At 44.8% G+C, this 17,364-nt stretch overlaps 1 protein-coding gene across 1 annotated transcript in view; it reads right to left on the reverse strand.

Moving 5' to 3' along the window:
• Positions 1–17,364, reverse strand: part of LOC102970303 (putative tetratricopeptide repeat protein 41) — an 84,804-nt gene that overhangs the window by 21,854 nt on the left and 45,586 nt on the right. The window contains 3 exon segments of the mRNA XM_042993054.1: positions 5,837–5,976; positions 15,869–16,047; positions 16,891–17,089. Coding sequence (XP_042848988.1) covers positions 5,837–5,976; positions 15,869–16,047; positions 16,891–17,089 — 518 coding nt within the window.

A 17,364-nucleotide genomic window follows, 5' to 3' on the forward strand; every position in this document is an offset into this window, starting at 1 on the left:
CCGTGGTGTTAGCCAGGAAAGGACTGACTGATCCTGGCTCCCTGGCCTGAATTCTTCCTGCTCTCCTGTGCCTACTGAAAGTGCTCTTCGTGTCACACACTGACCTTCTGCAGCTTGACCCAAGAGCTTTCCAACAGGTGTCTGGGAAACGGGTTACCTCTGCTCTGAGATACTGACCCCTTGAGCCCTGGAGGCAGCCAGGTATGGTACGGCACCTCTGGGCCCACAGGCCTGTAGTCCTTTCACACGTCCGTCATATGTATCTTTAGAAGTGCCCCCTTTCTCAGCAGCCATCCCGGACCTAGATCTAGATCTATCCTAGACCCCTACTGCTCGCACTTCCTATCCTCCACTTCAAAGATGGCGTCCATGCTGGCTGTACTGACAAAGCCTCAGATTGCCCCCAGGTAGTGGTTCGGTTTACAACAAGCTGCAAGCAACAGCAAACCCAAATGAACAGTGACTTGATTTCTCATCCATGCAAAAGTCAGGAAGTGGGTGGCCCAGAGCTACAGACACACCACAGTGTCAGAGACTCAGATACCTTTTGTCTTGTTGCTTGACCCTGCCTGACCTCCATTCCCAAGGACGCCTCTTTGTCTAAAACAGCTGCTGCGTCTCCAGCCATTGTATCCACAATCCAACCAGCAGGAAGGAGGAAAGAGGAGAAGGTCAGACTCTTCACTTCATGAAAACTTCTTAGAAGTTATCCACATCACTCTCACTTACATCTCATCATCCAAAACTTAGGCATGAGCTCATATCTAGCTTCAAGGAAAGCTGGGAAACTTAGTCTTCTTTCCAAACAATCATTTGTCAGGCTAAACATTCAGGAGGGGGCACATTGCTTACTATGAAAGGGGGAAATAGATATCAGGAAATTGCAGTCTGGTATACTTCATTTACCCTTTTCTTTTAAATTTCAACTTAGCCCTGTGTTCACCCATTTTCTTCCCTCCTCTCTATCTCAGAGGAAGAAGTGCCCAACCTCCTTTCCAAGGACTCACCCCTCCCTGAACTGTCAGAGTCCTGTTCCCCTCACAGAGTCCCCACTGGCATCTCCAATCTGCCCCCCTCCTTGGCTCCTGTCCTGCTCCACACAAACACACATATCCTGGATCAAACCTCACCTGAAGTTGATAATATCGTGACTTTTCATCTTTCTGCTTTCACTGACGAGCTTCTCAAACTAATAGCAATACATGCTGCCTCTCCATTTCATTATCACACATTCGTCTCTTAAAGCCCTACAGTTCGGTTCCTCCCACATACGTCCCCTTCCGTCTCTCGGGTTACCATTGACGCCCCACTCACCAGACCTAAGGGCCTTCCTTCAGTCCTCATTTGTCCAGTCCTCTAAGCAGCCCTCCTTCCTTGGCTTGGAGGAAATATGATATCCCGACCCTCTTCTAATCTCTTACTGCTTCATAAGGTCTTTTTTCTCCTTTTAAGTATACATAACTTCCCAGTAACCAACTCCTACCATCACTCAGAGGTCCTTGTTTCCCTGGTCTCAGCACTCACATGTATGTAGATGCCCCCCAGCCTCTCTCCAGATTTCCAGCCCTACCTTTCCCCCAGCTGGCTGGAGAACCCACTTGGGTATCTTGCCCCAGCTGCAAATGTGGTAGCTTAAACATGGAAAATGTATTGTCTTCCTCTCCATATCAGCTTCCTCTTCGGATCTCCCCACCCCTGTCAACCAGACTCAAGTCCTCAGGGGTTCCTTGAGGCCTCCCCGTGTCCCGGCCATGTTTCCGGTCAGCCTGAGAGGGGCAGAAGCCCCAGGCACGGCGAGCGGGACAGCTCCCAACCCCCTGCCAGGCCACCGTGGTCCCACCGCCCTTGAGTCTCACTGCCCATGTGGCCCACTCATCAGTGTGGCAAATGCGGTGGAATATGGTCAAGCTTCCTTTTTATGAAAACATCTTTTATTCTAACTCCAGACTATCTACTTCTTGAGGGCAGAGACCCCACAATCCCAGCTCTGAGCTTCATGGGCACTCAGTAAATACGTGTTTATATTCACAGTGGTTGAAGCACTCACAGAGTTTCATTCTTAGGTCATGGTCTGCACTGGCCACATGACCTACAGAGCACTGGCTGAGCTATGCACCTGCTATGCATGACCTCAATGGATGTGTACAGAAATGCTACAAAATGGGGATTATTACTCCTCTATTATGCCTGGGGAAACTGAGGCTCCAGAGATTCAGTAAGTCACCCCAGCCCACATGGCTAGCAAGGAGGAAAGCAAGGATGTCTCACCTAGACCTCCTATCTCCAAAGCTCTGCCCTATATACATTTTCTTAACAAGTGAGCTCCCGATGCATAACCAGAGGCCCCTTCACAAAAGTATCTTCTGGATTTCCAGCTGCCTGGGGTACCTGCTGTGAGACTGGAGGGGGAGAGTCATGAGACCTACTTTTTTTGTAAGTTTATTTATTTATTTTGAGAGAGAGAGAGTGTGTGTACATGCTCATGAGTGGGGAAGGGGCAGAGAGAGAGAGAGAGAGAGAGAGAGAGAGAGGAGAGAATCCCAAGCAGCTCAGCACAGAGCCGGACATGGGGCTCGAGCTCAGAAACTGTGAGATCATGACCAGAGCCGAAATCAAGAGTCAGACACTTAACCAAATGAGCCACACAGGCACCGGAGACCTACTTTTTTTTTTTTTTTTTTTTTAAACAAACAATTAAATCAGTTTCTCAACCTGAGCACCACTGACATTTGGGGCAGGCTAACTCTGAGTTGTGCGTGTGTGTGGAGTGGAGTGAGGGGGTGTCATATGCACGTGGGGTACATAGCAGTGCCCCTGGCTTCTCCCCACTAGATGCCGGTAGCAACCCTGCCCTCCGCAAGCTGTGACAACCAAAAATCTCTCTGGCGTTGCCGTATACTCCCATGGGGACAAAACTGCCTCCCCATTGAAAACCATGCATTCAAGTTTTTCAATAACTTCAGCAGAAGTAACGAGGACAGTGATAGAAGTACGGAATGAGAACACGTCACAAATAATGAGAACCTCCCCCTTCTAGAAGGGTGGGCACCTACTTCAAAGACGTCGTCGTCACCAAAGTAGTTTCAGAACGTCTCTTTTGGAAGTACCTTCAGAGCCTGAAGAAAATCCTTTCAATAATCTCCACGGTGGCTAGTCCCCAGAACTCTACCAAAATTATTTTGAGAGCGGAATCCTAAGATTGATGCCTCCCAAAGGAGTTCTCTGAAGAGGGAAATGCCCTTCGAAGGTCTAAGCTCTGACACGCCTCCTGCGAAGCTGCCTTGTCGGTTCACAGCCATGTATTTTACAGATGATGCTTCATCACCGTTGGGGACGTTGGCAGGGACTTCCAGCCAGACACGGAGCTCCGTGCGGGCAGAGACTGCGCCCGCCTCGCTCACCGCTCTCGTCCCAACTCCTGGCACAGTGCTCAGGCGAGGCTGGGCCCTCGGTGAGTAGATGAATGAGTGAATGACTAAGTGAATGACTGCAACCAGGCCTTCAGTGATTACCTCATAAGATAGCTGGTGCTCTCCAGAGAGACACCTGTCAGTGATGAACATCTGGATCTCATGGGGGAAAAAAAATCGGGGGTGCAGGGGGAAAGTCCACAGTCATAAGAAGACAGCAGAGAATCACTGGACTCCAGTCCCTGAAAGACCAAGGAGTGGCCAAAATTGTGTAAATCAAGCTCTCTCATTATTTCTAACCTAGGCCTCCGTTACTTTATAACCCATAGACAGCACTCACAAAACAGCTACTATGTGCCATACATTGTGTGCAGTGGGTTGTACGCTTTCTTACTTGACCCTGTTAACAACCCCTTGAGGTCAAAATTCTTGCCAAGGTCACACAACAGTAAGTGCCAAAGCACTTTAAATTTGGGTCAGCCCGAAAACCTCACATGCTCTATTTACTACCCTGTGCTGCCTTCTAAGGACATGAAGTTATTTGCAAATTCAGACTGACTCACTGATTCATTTATGAGGCACCTGTAGGTTGTAATACGCCACAGAGGACACAAAACTGGTAAATAAGCATGGTCTCCACCATAGAGATACTTATAGTGGTAGGTCTTCTTAATCTCTTTAGATAGAATTCCTTCCAGGGCACCTGAGTGGCTCAGTCAGTTAAGCATCCGACTTTGGCTCAGGTCATGATTTTGCACTCCGTGAGTTCAAGCCCCACATCAGGGGAGCCTGCTTTGGATTCTGTGTCTCCCTCTCTCTCTGCCCTTCCCCCACTCACACTCTGTCTTTCTCCCCCTCTCTCTCTCAAACATAAATAAACATTTAAAAAAAATGTTTTAAAGAATTCCTTCTATAAAGATGTGTGTGATGGGGGCAGAGGCAGTGTTTTATCAAAACTTGAAGGTCTTTGTTTTAAAATAAAAACAGTTTTGTCTTCGGTTATACCACTCTTGGTCTACTGAAATCAGTAAAAATTTATAATTATTTTAAAGGGCAGTTAAATGTCATCATAAACATAGTTATGCATTATGAATAAAACTTTCAGTGTATTCAAGAAAGCCAAAAGTTAGTATTTCCAAAAAAATCAACATAGAGACAAGATAATCAACCTTCCCCAACATCTTTGTGAAAATTACAACCAATTAAAACCATAACCAAGACCTTAATCGGTCTGTTATTAGTTCATTTCAATCAATTATTATTATTATTATTTTTTTTTTTTTTTGCTTTATCAACATTCCTCTTTTCCTCCCACAAACTGGCACCTATTGGTACATATTCCTTCAAAAATGACTCCTATCTATTCACTTCTTGTCATCATTAATCTACAGTTTGGGGTATGGATTAAAGTTAGCTTCTTCTCTAATTGATGTAATTAATTTGTTCTTTGTTATTTATTGTTAATTCCTCTCTTTGTGGACTAACTTACAAAGGAACAAAGGTAAGTGATGGCTGAAAATATCTAACACAAAAGGAATCACATCTGAATGATTTAAAGCAATTTCCCTCCAGATGGCCAACTGACTCATGAAAAAGTGCTTGACATCACTCATCATCAGGGAAATACAAATCAAAACCACACCGAGATACCACCTGACCCCTGTCAGAATGGCTAACATTAACAACTCAGGCAACAACAGATGTTGACGAGGATGCGGAGAAAGAGGATCTCTTTTGCATCGTTGGTGGGAATGCAAGCTGGTGCAGCCACTCTAGAAAACAGCATGGAGGTTCCTCAAAAAACTAAAAATAGAACTACCCTACAACCCAGCAATTGCACTACTAGGCATTTATCCGAGGGATACAGGGGTGCTGTTTCGAAGGGACACATGCACCCCCATGTTTATAGCAGCACTATTGACAATAGCCAAAGTATGGAAAGGGCCCAAATGTCCATTGATGGATGAATGGATAAAGAACATGTGGTATATATAGACAATGGGGTATTACTTGGCAATCCGAAAGAATGAAATCTTGCCATTTGCAACTGCATGGATGGAACTAGAGGGTATTATGCTAAGCGAAATTAGTCAGAGAAAGACAAATATCATATGACTTCACTCATATGAGGACTTTAAGAGACAAAACAGATGAACATAGGGGAAGGGAAATAAAAATAATATAAAAACAGGGAGGGGGACCAAACATAAGAGACTCTTAAATATGGAGAACAAACAGGGGGTTACTGGAGGGGTTGTGGGAGGGGGGATGGGCTAAATGGGTAAGGGGCACTAAGGAATCTACTCCTGAAATCATTGTTGCACTATAAGCTAACTAACTTGGATGTAAATTAAATAAATTATATGAAAAATTAAAAATTTTTAAATTTAAAAAAAATAAAAAAATAAAGCAGCTTCCCACTTTACCTGCACTAACATGTTCTCGACAGTCAAGAATAATCCTTCTGCTTCATTGATCTTGCCCATAAGCTTCAGAAATTTCACAATAAAGAACATTAATCGGCATTTATCCATGGTGGTAACCTCAAAAAGCCCACATTCCAGCACTAGAATGGGAGGAAAGGTAAATAAACCTAAAGCATATTCAGAAAGGAACAAAGAGCATCCAATACTTAATCTTGACACAGGAGTTAAACACATTATCCACACTTCAGTATTTCTCTCTCAAGGGATTAGCTTTTTGCTTTTATGAATGTTTACATATATTACCAAGTATTTCAAACAATGACATAAACAACAACTCTAATGCTTTTAAATGATCTTTTGATACGTAAAATTTGAAAACCAGAGAGTCAAAGAGTATTTCTATAGTGCAGTCTATATAATGCTGCAATTTGAACTTGGGGGGCATTGTCAGGCAAGAATAAAAAGGTGTTTAAATTACTTACACAATTCTGCCCTCTGTTGTAACTATCTTGAATTACTGGCTTTGACAGAAAGAACAAAATGTTAAAAGGACCAAATAAGGAACATACTGTGTGTGTCTGTGTGTGTGTGTTTGTGTGTGTGTGTGTGTGTTATACCCTATTATATACAAATGAAAATACACAGAATTTTTTAACTTGAAGATTCAGTTAAATACATGGTACTACAAAGTCATCATTTTCAGAATTTTTCTTCCCAAACATCCCAGTATACGAACTTCTACATTTGACGACTGTTTAATTTCAAATTATTGCATCTAATCTGCTGGACAAAAATATATTCCTTGTTCTTCATCTGTTCCATCGCTCACGCTGTAGGCCACCCAGACAATGAATGCACTCCTGTTTTCCTTCTGCCAACTTCTCCAGGGATCACCATTTGTGCACAGTACAAACATTTATTGAACATCTACTATGTGTCAGACAATATCCCAGGCTCCCAACAAAAAGCATTGTAGCCCTCAGCACCACAGAGAGGCCAGGAGGCTTCGAACCAAAGCTGTAGTGCTTCGAGTCCAAGAGCTAAAACCAAATCAGAGTCAAGGGAGAGAGACAAGACTCTCGTCCACAGTGGCCATCCAAGCAAACGGACCTAAGGTGGGTATGAGAACTGGTGGGTCAAGCCAAGTGACAAAGGAATCTAAGAACTGTAAGTAGATGCTTAGAGCAGCTGAGGGTGGTCTGGACAAAGAGCTAAGGGATGGGCCCTTGCCCAGGGCCGGCTTGGTCTTGCAAATTCTATGAGGATTACCAGGTCCAGCCCACCTGTCAAGGGCTCAGGTGGGAATGGACTATGTTCATTCACTATGTTCCACACTCAATTCAACAATCTCAGTGCTCCAACAAATCTTCATTCATGAACCCTTCCTGCCACTGACCACATCCTCGTGTTCATTTACTTAGCACAAACATATAGTTGGGATAGATAAGAAAATAACTTTTCTCACTATAAAACTAGTATGTGTACATTATAGGAAAATTGAGAAATATAGAAAAGTACAAAGAAGAAATCACTCATAATTGCATCATTCAAAGATAATCTGCATTAACATATTGTTGTATGCACCTCTGATCTTTTGCATGTATCCAAACACATTTTTTTAATGTTTATTTTTGAGAGAGAGAGAGAGAGCACACGAACGGAGAGGGGCAGAGACAGGTGGGGGGACAGAGGCTCCAAAGAGGGCTCTGCACTGACAGCAGAGAGCCCGATATGAGGCTCAAACTCATGAACCTCGAGATCATGACCTGAGCTGAAGTTGGACACTTAACTGACTGAGCCACCCAGATGCTCCATACACATTTTTTAAAAACTAACTTGAGGGGCACCTGGGTGGCTCAGTTGGTTAAGCATCCGACTCTTGATTTCAGCTCAGGTCATATCTCACAGTTGTGGGATCAAACACTGTTTCTGGCTCAGAGCAGATCTCAGAGCCTGCTTGGGATTCTCTCTCTCTCTCTCTCTCTCTCTCTCTCTCTCTCCCTCTCTCTCTCTCTCTCTCTGCCCCTCTATTGCTTGTGCTCTCTCTGTCTCTCAAAATAAATAAACTTATTTATAAACTCTCTCAAAAAAATAATAAACTTGAGATCATCCTATATATTATGTGTTTTTTTTTTTTAAGTTAATGGTCTCTTTATGGGGTGTGGGGGGGGGGCGACTAACATTTACAGCTTGGAATGGGTGTAAAGTTTAACTGCCTGAATAGCAGTGTTGATGGTTGCACTGGAATCCACAGCCACAGCCTCCTCTGCTGGCTCCAAGCCATGGTTTCAGACAGGTTTAAAAATGGAGTATAAAGATGCCCCCCCGCCGCCCCGGTAAAGTTTTCTTTTTAAAATTTTGTGTGAATGGTGACAGCCCCACATCCATTTCGCTCTAGTAAAATGCGATCAACGTTACCATCACATGTGGCATGCCAGCAGGACGTGTGTCATCTTCAACATGGTTCTGGACACACCAAGTATAAGAAAACCATCCTGCTAAGTGGGGCTACATCCAGACAGTTTATCCTTCATACAAATGAATATAAATTCAAACCATGAAAAGAACCATGAAAGAGATGGTGATATGAACTACGGGAGGTTTCTCCATAGAAATGACAATTGAGCTGAGAGTTTAAAAAAGAATAGAAGCTGTTGCAGCAAAATGAGGGAGGGAGGGTGTAAAAATTCTGGGCAGAGGAAGAGCACAATGCAAAGGCTCTAGGGCAGGAAAAAGCAAGGTGCTTAGGGGACTGAAGAGCAGAGAGAGCGAGCTGTTTGGTTCAGGATCAGGGTGGAGACATAGGAAGGGGCCATTCAGCAGCCACACCGTGCCGGGTGCTGCTGCGGGTGCCAGGAACACAGCAGTGAACGCAAGAGGCAGAGTCCTCCTTTCGTGGAGCTTACATCCCAGCAGCTGGGAGGGTCAGAGAGGAGAGGGCAGCAGGGAGCAGAGACAGACAATAAAAAATAAATTAATTAATTTAAAAACAAAAAGGAAACTAGACAAAGTCAGGTAGCAGTAAAAGCTATGCCAAGAATTAAAACCCACTGACAAGATAGAGAATGACTAGGTATAACATCAGATGGGGTAGGCCACTCTGAGAAAGTGACACTTCGGCTGAGATCTAAATAACCAGAAAGAACTGGTACTACAAAAATATGAGTGGGAAGAACATTCCTGGCAGAGGCAACAGCTGGTGCCAAGGCCAAAAGGCAGAATGTACTTGAAGGACAGAAAGAAGGCCAGAGTGGCTGGCATCTAGAGGCCAAAAGGAAGATTCTTATAAGATGACGCTACCTAGGCATGTTGGGGGTAGATTATACAAATGATTATAAATTAAACTGAGGAGTTCAGATTTTAGTATTGGTGCAGCAGCAGGTCTCTGGAATGATCTTAACCTGGAAAGTGACATGATCTGGTATATATTTCTAAAAGCTCATTCTGGCTACTAAACCGAAATGGAACTTTTTTGGAACAAAAATGAAAGTAGGAGGACTAGTTAGGAGGCCATTACGATAGGCCAGGTGAGAGGTGATGGTGGCTGGTGAGCCACTGACGGCAGTAAAAAGCTGAGGTGAGGATATCCCCTCTCACCACTCCTACTGAATGATACTGGGAGTCCCAGCTAGTGCAATAAGACAAGAAAAGGAAATAAAAGATATACATGTTGGGAAGGAAGAAATAAAACTGATTTTGTTCACAAAAGATAGACCTGTCTGTGTAGAAAATCCCAAAGAATCAACAAAAAACTCGTAGAACTGGTAAGTGATTATAACAAGGTTGCAGGATACAAGGTTAATATACAAAAGCCAACTGCTTTCCTATAGACCAGCAATGAACAATTGGAATTAGAAATTTAAAACACAATACCACTTATAATAGTACCCCATAAATGAGAAACTTAGGCCTAAATCTAACAGAATATGTACTTGATCTATATGCAGAGAGCCACAAAATTCTGATAAAGGATATCAAAGAAGATCTAAATAAACTGAGAAAGATTCTATGTTGATGGACTGGAAGACTCAACATTGTTAAGATGCTTGACTTATAAATTCAATACAATACCAATAAATCTTCTCTAGATGTCTAATTGATCTTTGACAAAGTAGCAAAGACAATTCAATGGAAGAAGTCTTAATTAACAAGTTGTTCTGGAACAACTGAACATCCGTATGAAAAAAAATTAATCCAGACAGATATATTACACATTTTGCAAAACACATAGTCAAAATGAATCATAGCCCTAAATATAAAATGAAATACTACAGGGGTGCCTGGGTGGCTCAGTCGGTTGGGTGGCCGACTTCGGCTCAGGTCATGATCTCGAGGTCCGTGAGTTCGAGCCCCGCGTCGGGCTCTGTGCTGATGGCTCAGAGCCTGGAGCCTGTTTCAGATTCTGTGTCTCCCTCTCTCTGACCCTCCCCCGTTCATGCTTTGTCTCTCTGTCTCAAAAATAAATAAACGTTAGAAAAAAAAATGAAAAAAAAATGAAATACTACAAAAGTTTCAGAAGGAAACAGAAAAAAACCTATGTGACTTTGGTTTTGGTCATGATTTATTAACTACACCACAAAAAGCATAACCCATGAAAGAAAATACTGATTAAGTTAGACCTTATTAGAATTCAAAACTTGGTGGAGCGCCTGGGTGGCTCAGTCAGTTAAACGTCCCACATTTGATTTTAGCTCAGGTCATGTTCTCATGATGATAAGATCTAGCCCTGCATCAGTCTCCACCCTGGGTGTGGAGCCTGCTTAGGAGTCTCTCTCTCCCTCTCCATCTGCCCCTCCCTTGCTCGCATGCGTGCACACACACTTGCACTCTCTCGCTCTCTCACTCTCAAAACTATATATATATATATATATATATATATGTATATATATATATATATATATATACATATATATATCAGTGATAAGAAGTAAAGTCAGACAAGAACTAAAAATGTTCTTTGCATGGCCTGCTCAAGATCTTGCCTATCTTTATTGAAGGGCTCATTATTTTATTTAAGAGCCTTTTACTTATTAAAAGTATTAATCTTTTGCCTGCCACGTATGTCACAAATATTTTTGCCAGTTATCACTAGTCTTATAATTGTGTTTTTAATTTTCTGAGTTGTGTTGTTTTGTTTTGATTTACATGTAATTTCATTTATTTAGACACATTTATCGACTGTCTTCTTTGTGATTTACTCTTTTGCTTTCTTGCTTAGATGCCAACATTTTCTTATAGTTTTTTTTTTAACATAAAATTTCATTAATTTACATTTAACTCTAATCTTCTTGGGATTTATTTTGGTGTAATGGCTCAGGTAACTTAACTTCTTACCAAGTAGTGAACCATTATCACAGCACTATTTATTCAATTTATTCCATAATCTTTCTAATTTGAAAAGTTTCTATCACTTACTAATTTTTTATATCCATACCTGAGTCTGTACCTGAGCTTCCTATTTTGTTCCACTGAGCTGTCTATTTTTGCTCCCAGTAGCCTTTTTAAAATTATTACAGCTTCATAATATGTTTAAATAAGTTGACATTCAAATTGCCCTCATTATTTTAAACTCTTACTCTCACATATCTTCTTCTCCAAGAACTTTAAAATCATTTTGAAAATTTAGAAATGTTTTAATCCCATTGGGATTTCAATTAGAATTGTCTTATGTACATAAATCAACTGTGGAAGAACCGACAGCTTTACAATATTGAGTTGCTCTATCCAAGAATATGGTATGTCTCCCTATATACTAAAATTTTATTTTCTATAATTCTGAAACAGTTTTATAAAAATAAAGATCCACACATTTCTTGTTACATTTATTCGTAGATATTTCGTATTTCCTGTGGCTACTGTAAATTGTCTTTTGTTCTTTTTATTTTTCTGTTGAGCTATTTTTAAAATTATTTGTAATAAATGATTTGTTCCATCTAAAATATTTAGAAGTTTCCAAAAGTATCAGAGGGCAAAACATCATACATTACTCATTAAAGGCTGATATTGTCCCATTTACTACAACCTTCTGACAAGATCCTGCACTGTAATGCATTTACCCTTTGCTCCAACAAGAAAGCCTGACCCTGAAAAACAAAATGACTCTCCCCAACCCACCACATCTGCCACCTGGGAGGGTAGTCAGCCATCTGCCAACATGGAGCCATTCTGGGACCAGTCCTTCTGCCACATCTGTTTTTAGTCTGTCTCTTCTGGTGTTTGACTTTGTCTAAAAATGCAACTGCAGCCAGACATGGATTCTCTCTACTTTTTTGTGACCCAGGACTCCAGCTAAAAACAAGCTTATCATATCACAGATAATCTGTAAAACCTGACCCGACCATGGCGTTGTCCTCTAGACTCAAAGACCTCCCGACCGGCCTTCCTTCAGAGATGTAACTTGCCCAGAGGCATCTCGCAAGGAAGGGCAAACCCAGGAAGCAAGTGGACAGGCAGGAAGCACGGGGCAAAAGCGATTTCCAGACTCAGAGCCAGGCGTCTTTTCCACCAACCGAGCAAGTTAGGGTTCTGGTTCTCATCACAGCCACCAGGGGGAGCCAAAGCACACAGTCCGGCGGCAGGCCCTAGGATGGGGGCGGGGCACGCATTCTTTTCCGGAGCTGCAGCCACAGACTCCTGGTGGGGAGTGACCTCACACACCCGTCGGCTCCCCCATCAGGCTGATGAGCCTGCCCACCCTCTCTTGGACCCGTACTGGCCTTGCTGAATTCTTCAGGTTCATCACTCTCCCCCTGACTCAGGGTCCTCAAACATGCTGTTCCCTCGGCCCTCTGTCCCATCGGCTCTCACTCCTCCTCCAAACCTCAGATGAAATGTCACTTATTCAGAGTGGCTTCTGCAGTTCCTGAGACAAGGCCACACCTCCTGCTCCGGGCTCCGGGCCAGGCCACCACCACCGTGTACCACTCCCTCAGCTGCACTTCTCAGTAGGGTCTGTTTTATACTCTACCATAAGCTCCATCAGGGCAGGAGCCCTGTCTGTCTTGTCCACTGCTGCGTCCCTGGCATCTAGCACCAGGCTCACCACGACGCAGGCACTCAGTGAACGCTTGAATTAATTCAGAGGATCAGCTGGTAATCATGGCAAAGCACGCTTGCCCAGACCTCTTTATTAGAAGGGAGGACAGGGCTGAAGTGGCAAGCAATTCCTGAGACCGCAGCCCATAATACAGGATTTCTCAAAAACCTGCCTGAAAGAACATTCCAGCTTAAGGGCCTTGCCTCCAGCAGCACCCTAGGAGGGCAGAATGTCTCAGGACTGCGTGTGGCTACATAACCACGGTAGGAAAAGCCATGTCTGGGGGAGGCCCAGACAGCAACCAGACCCCTGGAAAGCCTCCTCTGATGATTCTACAGGATTCCTGCTATCATTAAACCCATTCCAATGAATCAAAGGCTATTCTGTCACTTTGGTGACAAGTCTTATTGAGAAGAAAAGCTAGTAAAAACAAGATAAAAGGGGCTAGCCAGATGCCCGAGGCTTCCCTTGCATACTTTTGGCTTCCGTAATCTTGTTTGCCTGCTGCCTCCACCAACTAACTGCCCAGATAACACCACTGATAAGGGCCCCTCCCCTTTTTGTTTTGTCTCTCCACCCCCTACCCTCCCAGCCATAAAAGGAGGCCAATGCCAAGGTTCGGGGCTCAGCCTTTGGAGGTGACTCCGCTGGGCCAGCACCCGTGGGCAATAAACAGTCTTTTCTGATTCCCCGAGAGTGCGTGGGCTTGTCTCTTCCTGGGCTCTGAGTATTTGCTGTAACATTATGACTTCTATTTTCAGCAACCCAAATGGGAGGACTTCAGGAAGATCCCCCCCCCCCCCACACACACACACACACACACAAATGGCCATAGACTGACTCTGCTTTGCTTTATGAAGACTGATGAGAGAAAGGGAATGAGGGCCTGGTTGCCATGAGAGAGAGGATGCAAGAGGCCATATTCCCAAGTAAAATCTATGGGAATCGGCCAAGACTGAACACGGGGGATGAGGAAGATGGAAGGTGGCAAAGGCAGCAGCGATGGAGGCCGGGACCCCCTGCTAAGGAGCCCCCCGGGGCTTGGAGTAAGCAGAGACTACCCAGCAGCAGCTCAGAGCAGCATGCTTATGGAATCACCAGAAAGCCCTGCACATGTCTCCAGCCTAACTCAAAGGGACACATTCTGAACTAGGCTCATTTACATCCAGAAAATTCTCACACGCTGAAATGTTAGGTGATTTCCTCCCACTGGCAACCCCCAGCCCCCAGGCGTTTCCATCACCATAACAACCATGTGCCGACAAGCAGGGTGACATCATCAGGAAGGACTTTCACCCCCACCTCAAGATCTCTTCTGGGGGCTAGCTTCCAGCTTCCTATGACATACAATGCTCCCCCCACACCACCTCCCGCCCCCTCCCTGCTTCCTCCGCCCTACAGCCCTAAGCACTGATGCAATTCCAGAGGCATCCTGGCTTTATTCGACACACTGGAATCTGTGGAGGATCGTTTGGGTCCTTCCACACGGAGGGTTTAGTGGATCGGAGAAATTCCAAAGGTACATAACTCATACGTGGCAGTGAGAATACAGGTAAAGTCTACATGCTTAAGGACCAAAAGGGATGCTGGAACACCACAGCCCAAATCCACTCCTAACTACCCGGGAGACCTTGGGCAACTCGCTTTGAAAGGGCGGGCCTACGCCGGCCGACTCCATCTTGTTCTGTGTCCTTCACCTTGCCCACACCTCCTCCCCTTGAGTAACACCTCCCTCACCTGCCTAACAGGACTCTGACCCTTCCCCAGGACCCTTCCCCAGCAATCGGCTGAGGCCATAGCCATTACCTCACCAACTGCCCCTAGGCCCCAAGAAAACCTTTGTCCTTTTGAAACTCGCTCTCTCTCCCTGGTATCTCACCGCTGCGTCGGTGCAGGTAGGGGATTGAGCTCGAGCTAGCTCGAATAAAGGCTCTTTGCTTTTGCATTGGACTTGGCTCCCTGGCGGTATTTGGGAATCACGAATTCTGGGCATAACAGCTTCACCTCTCCGAGACTCAGTTTCCTGAGTTTCAACCAAGGCATTAGCAGGACTGCAGAGATTTGACGTGAATCAAGCAAAAGACGTAAAAAGAATTGAACTTAGAGCCTGGCCCGTGACAAATGCTCAAGATCTGTTATTATGACCACTAGACGGCAAAACCATGAGAGCAGGGGTCATTTTTGAACTAGTGTTGAATTCGTTGAACTAGTTCACTGATGATGTCAGTAGCGCCCAGTGAGTCCAATGTCCCAGAGAAGGTGCGCAGTTACTATCTGTTGAAAGAATGAATGAGTGTTATTACTGTCTAGTGAGCCCGGAAATACAGGGGGAGAGAGAGAGACAGGCAAGGGAGAAAGGGAAGAAATATGAGCCAAAGTGCTGTCCAGATCCAAGCCCTTAGGCAGCAAGTCCGAGTACTGCCATCGCAATTCAGATCGAAGCCATCCTCGACAGCAATGGCGTGTCTCCAGGGCTGAGTGAGGGGCCCGGAGGGAGCTGGGGGCACTGTGAGCAAATGGAGGGAACACGGAAAGAACAAGCTGGGAGGGAGTATCCAAAATAATTCGGATTTGCATCTATGTCATCTGAACTACCCAGCTGGTCACTCAGGAAAGCTGTTGATCGAGCAGCAACACTGTAGGTGGCTCTCAGGAAAGGGGTCACATACACCGACCTTCCAAAAGGCCATCAAGGCTGCAAATGCAGATCAAGGAGGGAGATGTTAGCAGTGTGGTTGAAGCCACGAGAAAATAGAGAAAGAAAAAATGCATAGGAAACAGCCACAGCAAGACGATACAGAGGAGCCATTTCAGAATTAACACTCCCCCCCCCCCATTTCCTAGCTTCAGAAATTGGTGGCCTACATTGTGGGTAGAAACACACAGGGAGGTCTGTTGGAGTGATTGGAATTAGATGAGGAAACGGGAGAACAGTAACTCTTGGCCACTTAACATCCCAGCGAAATGGACTATGGAAACCTAGCTACTCACTGTACCTGACGGTGTATGTCTCTTCCTCATTTTATGGCACTTCTCAGCTTTAACCTTGGCCACTGTGAGTAAATAGGCCCCAGCAGCATCATATCCGACTTCTGCTAACACATTCCAGTAGTGGATGAGGTGCAGCCATGTCCAGAAGCTCAGGTTTTGGATCTTCGATACAGAATCTGTGATACTTGTAACACAATGAATTCATGTGAGTCATTTTAGTATTTCATGCCTTGAAGGAAGCTGTTCGATTTGCCCCATTCCATTAGCCTATTCATAAATTCCTTGACCACTACGACTTTGGTAGGTCACCAGATAGATGTGAACCTGTCCCTCTTAAGCAGTCAAAGCCATTGCCACGTCTCTGTCCAGGAGGCCCCTCCTCTAGGCAGGCTCCCCGAATCTACCAGGCGGAGCAAGCCCCTCCCTGTCCCGAGCGTGCCCAGCTCTGGGTCTTTGCTCTAGCGAAGCACTGTCCCCCATGTGTGGCTCTTCTCTGGCTCCACATCTGCCCAGCTAGATAGAGCCAGATCTCACTCACTCCTGCATCCCCGGGGCCTCCAAGAACATGGGAGACAGAGTGGGTCAATGATACACGTCTGCCAAAGGGGTACATAAGAGGACAAGAAAGTAGGGGAGATGAAGAGAAGGAGAAGGGTGGAGAGGAGGGAGAAGAAAGGAAAGGGAGGAGATTAGGTGGGTCTGGCAGGAGAATATAGCCAATCCTTTGTCCTTGCCCAGCCACAAGTCCTTCTCTCTCTGGAATCCTCCTCTCTGAGAGGAATCCATGTGGATTCAGGAGGGAAGAGAACACTGCAGAGCCAGACGATCCAATGGAGCAACGCTGGGAATCCATCAGCCACAGAAACTGGTGCTGAATGATGGGCCCATCCGAATGAATGAATGGGTTGCCGAACGACTAAGTGAATGAATGTGCCCTGCTGAAACGAGCCATGGGTATCCGAACACAGTGTTTGGCAAAGGAGGAACGAAATCTGCCCAAACGCCACATAAAGAGGACACGTCTTACCTAGGACTTGACAGAAAGCTGCACAAACCCCCCCAGGAGCCACTCATTTTCAAATGCCACGGCAGCTCCTCAAATACCCTCCAGAAAGTGGTTTGCCGTTGGAAGTATCGAACTAAGATCTGGTGGAAATGTGTCTTCTTGTGATTTGTTGGGTTCTGAAAGGTATATGGACGGCTTTCTCTGACAGGAGTGACCACACCTATTGAAAAATCAGTGACAGTTGAATGCGTCTGCCTTCTTAGTGTATGAAAACATACAGTAGATAACAGCTCTGTGGCCATAGACACAATGAAACAGTAGCTTGAAAAAAAAAACCTGAAATATTAAAAATATATTTTCTTTGATTTTTTTTAATGTTTATTTTTGAGAGACAGAGCGAGCAGGGGAGGGGCAGAGAAAGAGAGAGACACAAAATCTGAAGCAGGCTCCAAGCTCTGACCTGTCAGCACAGAGTCCAATGTAGGGCTCGAACAC

Source organism: Panthera tigris, chromosome B4, assembly GCF_018350195.1.
Source record: "Panthera tigris isolate Pti1 chromosome B4, P.tigris_Pti1_mat1.1, whole genome shotgun sequence".
In the NCBI taxonomy this organism is placed as follows: Eukaryota; Metazoa; Chordata; class Mammalia; order Carnivora; family Felidae; genus Panthera; species Panthera tigris.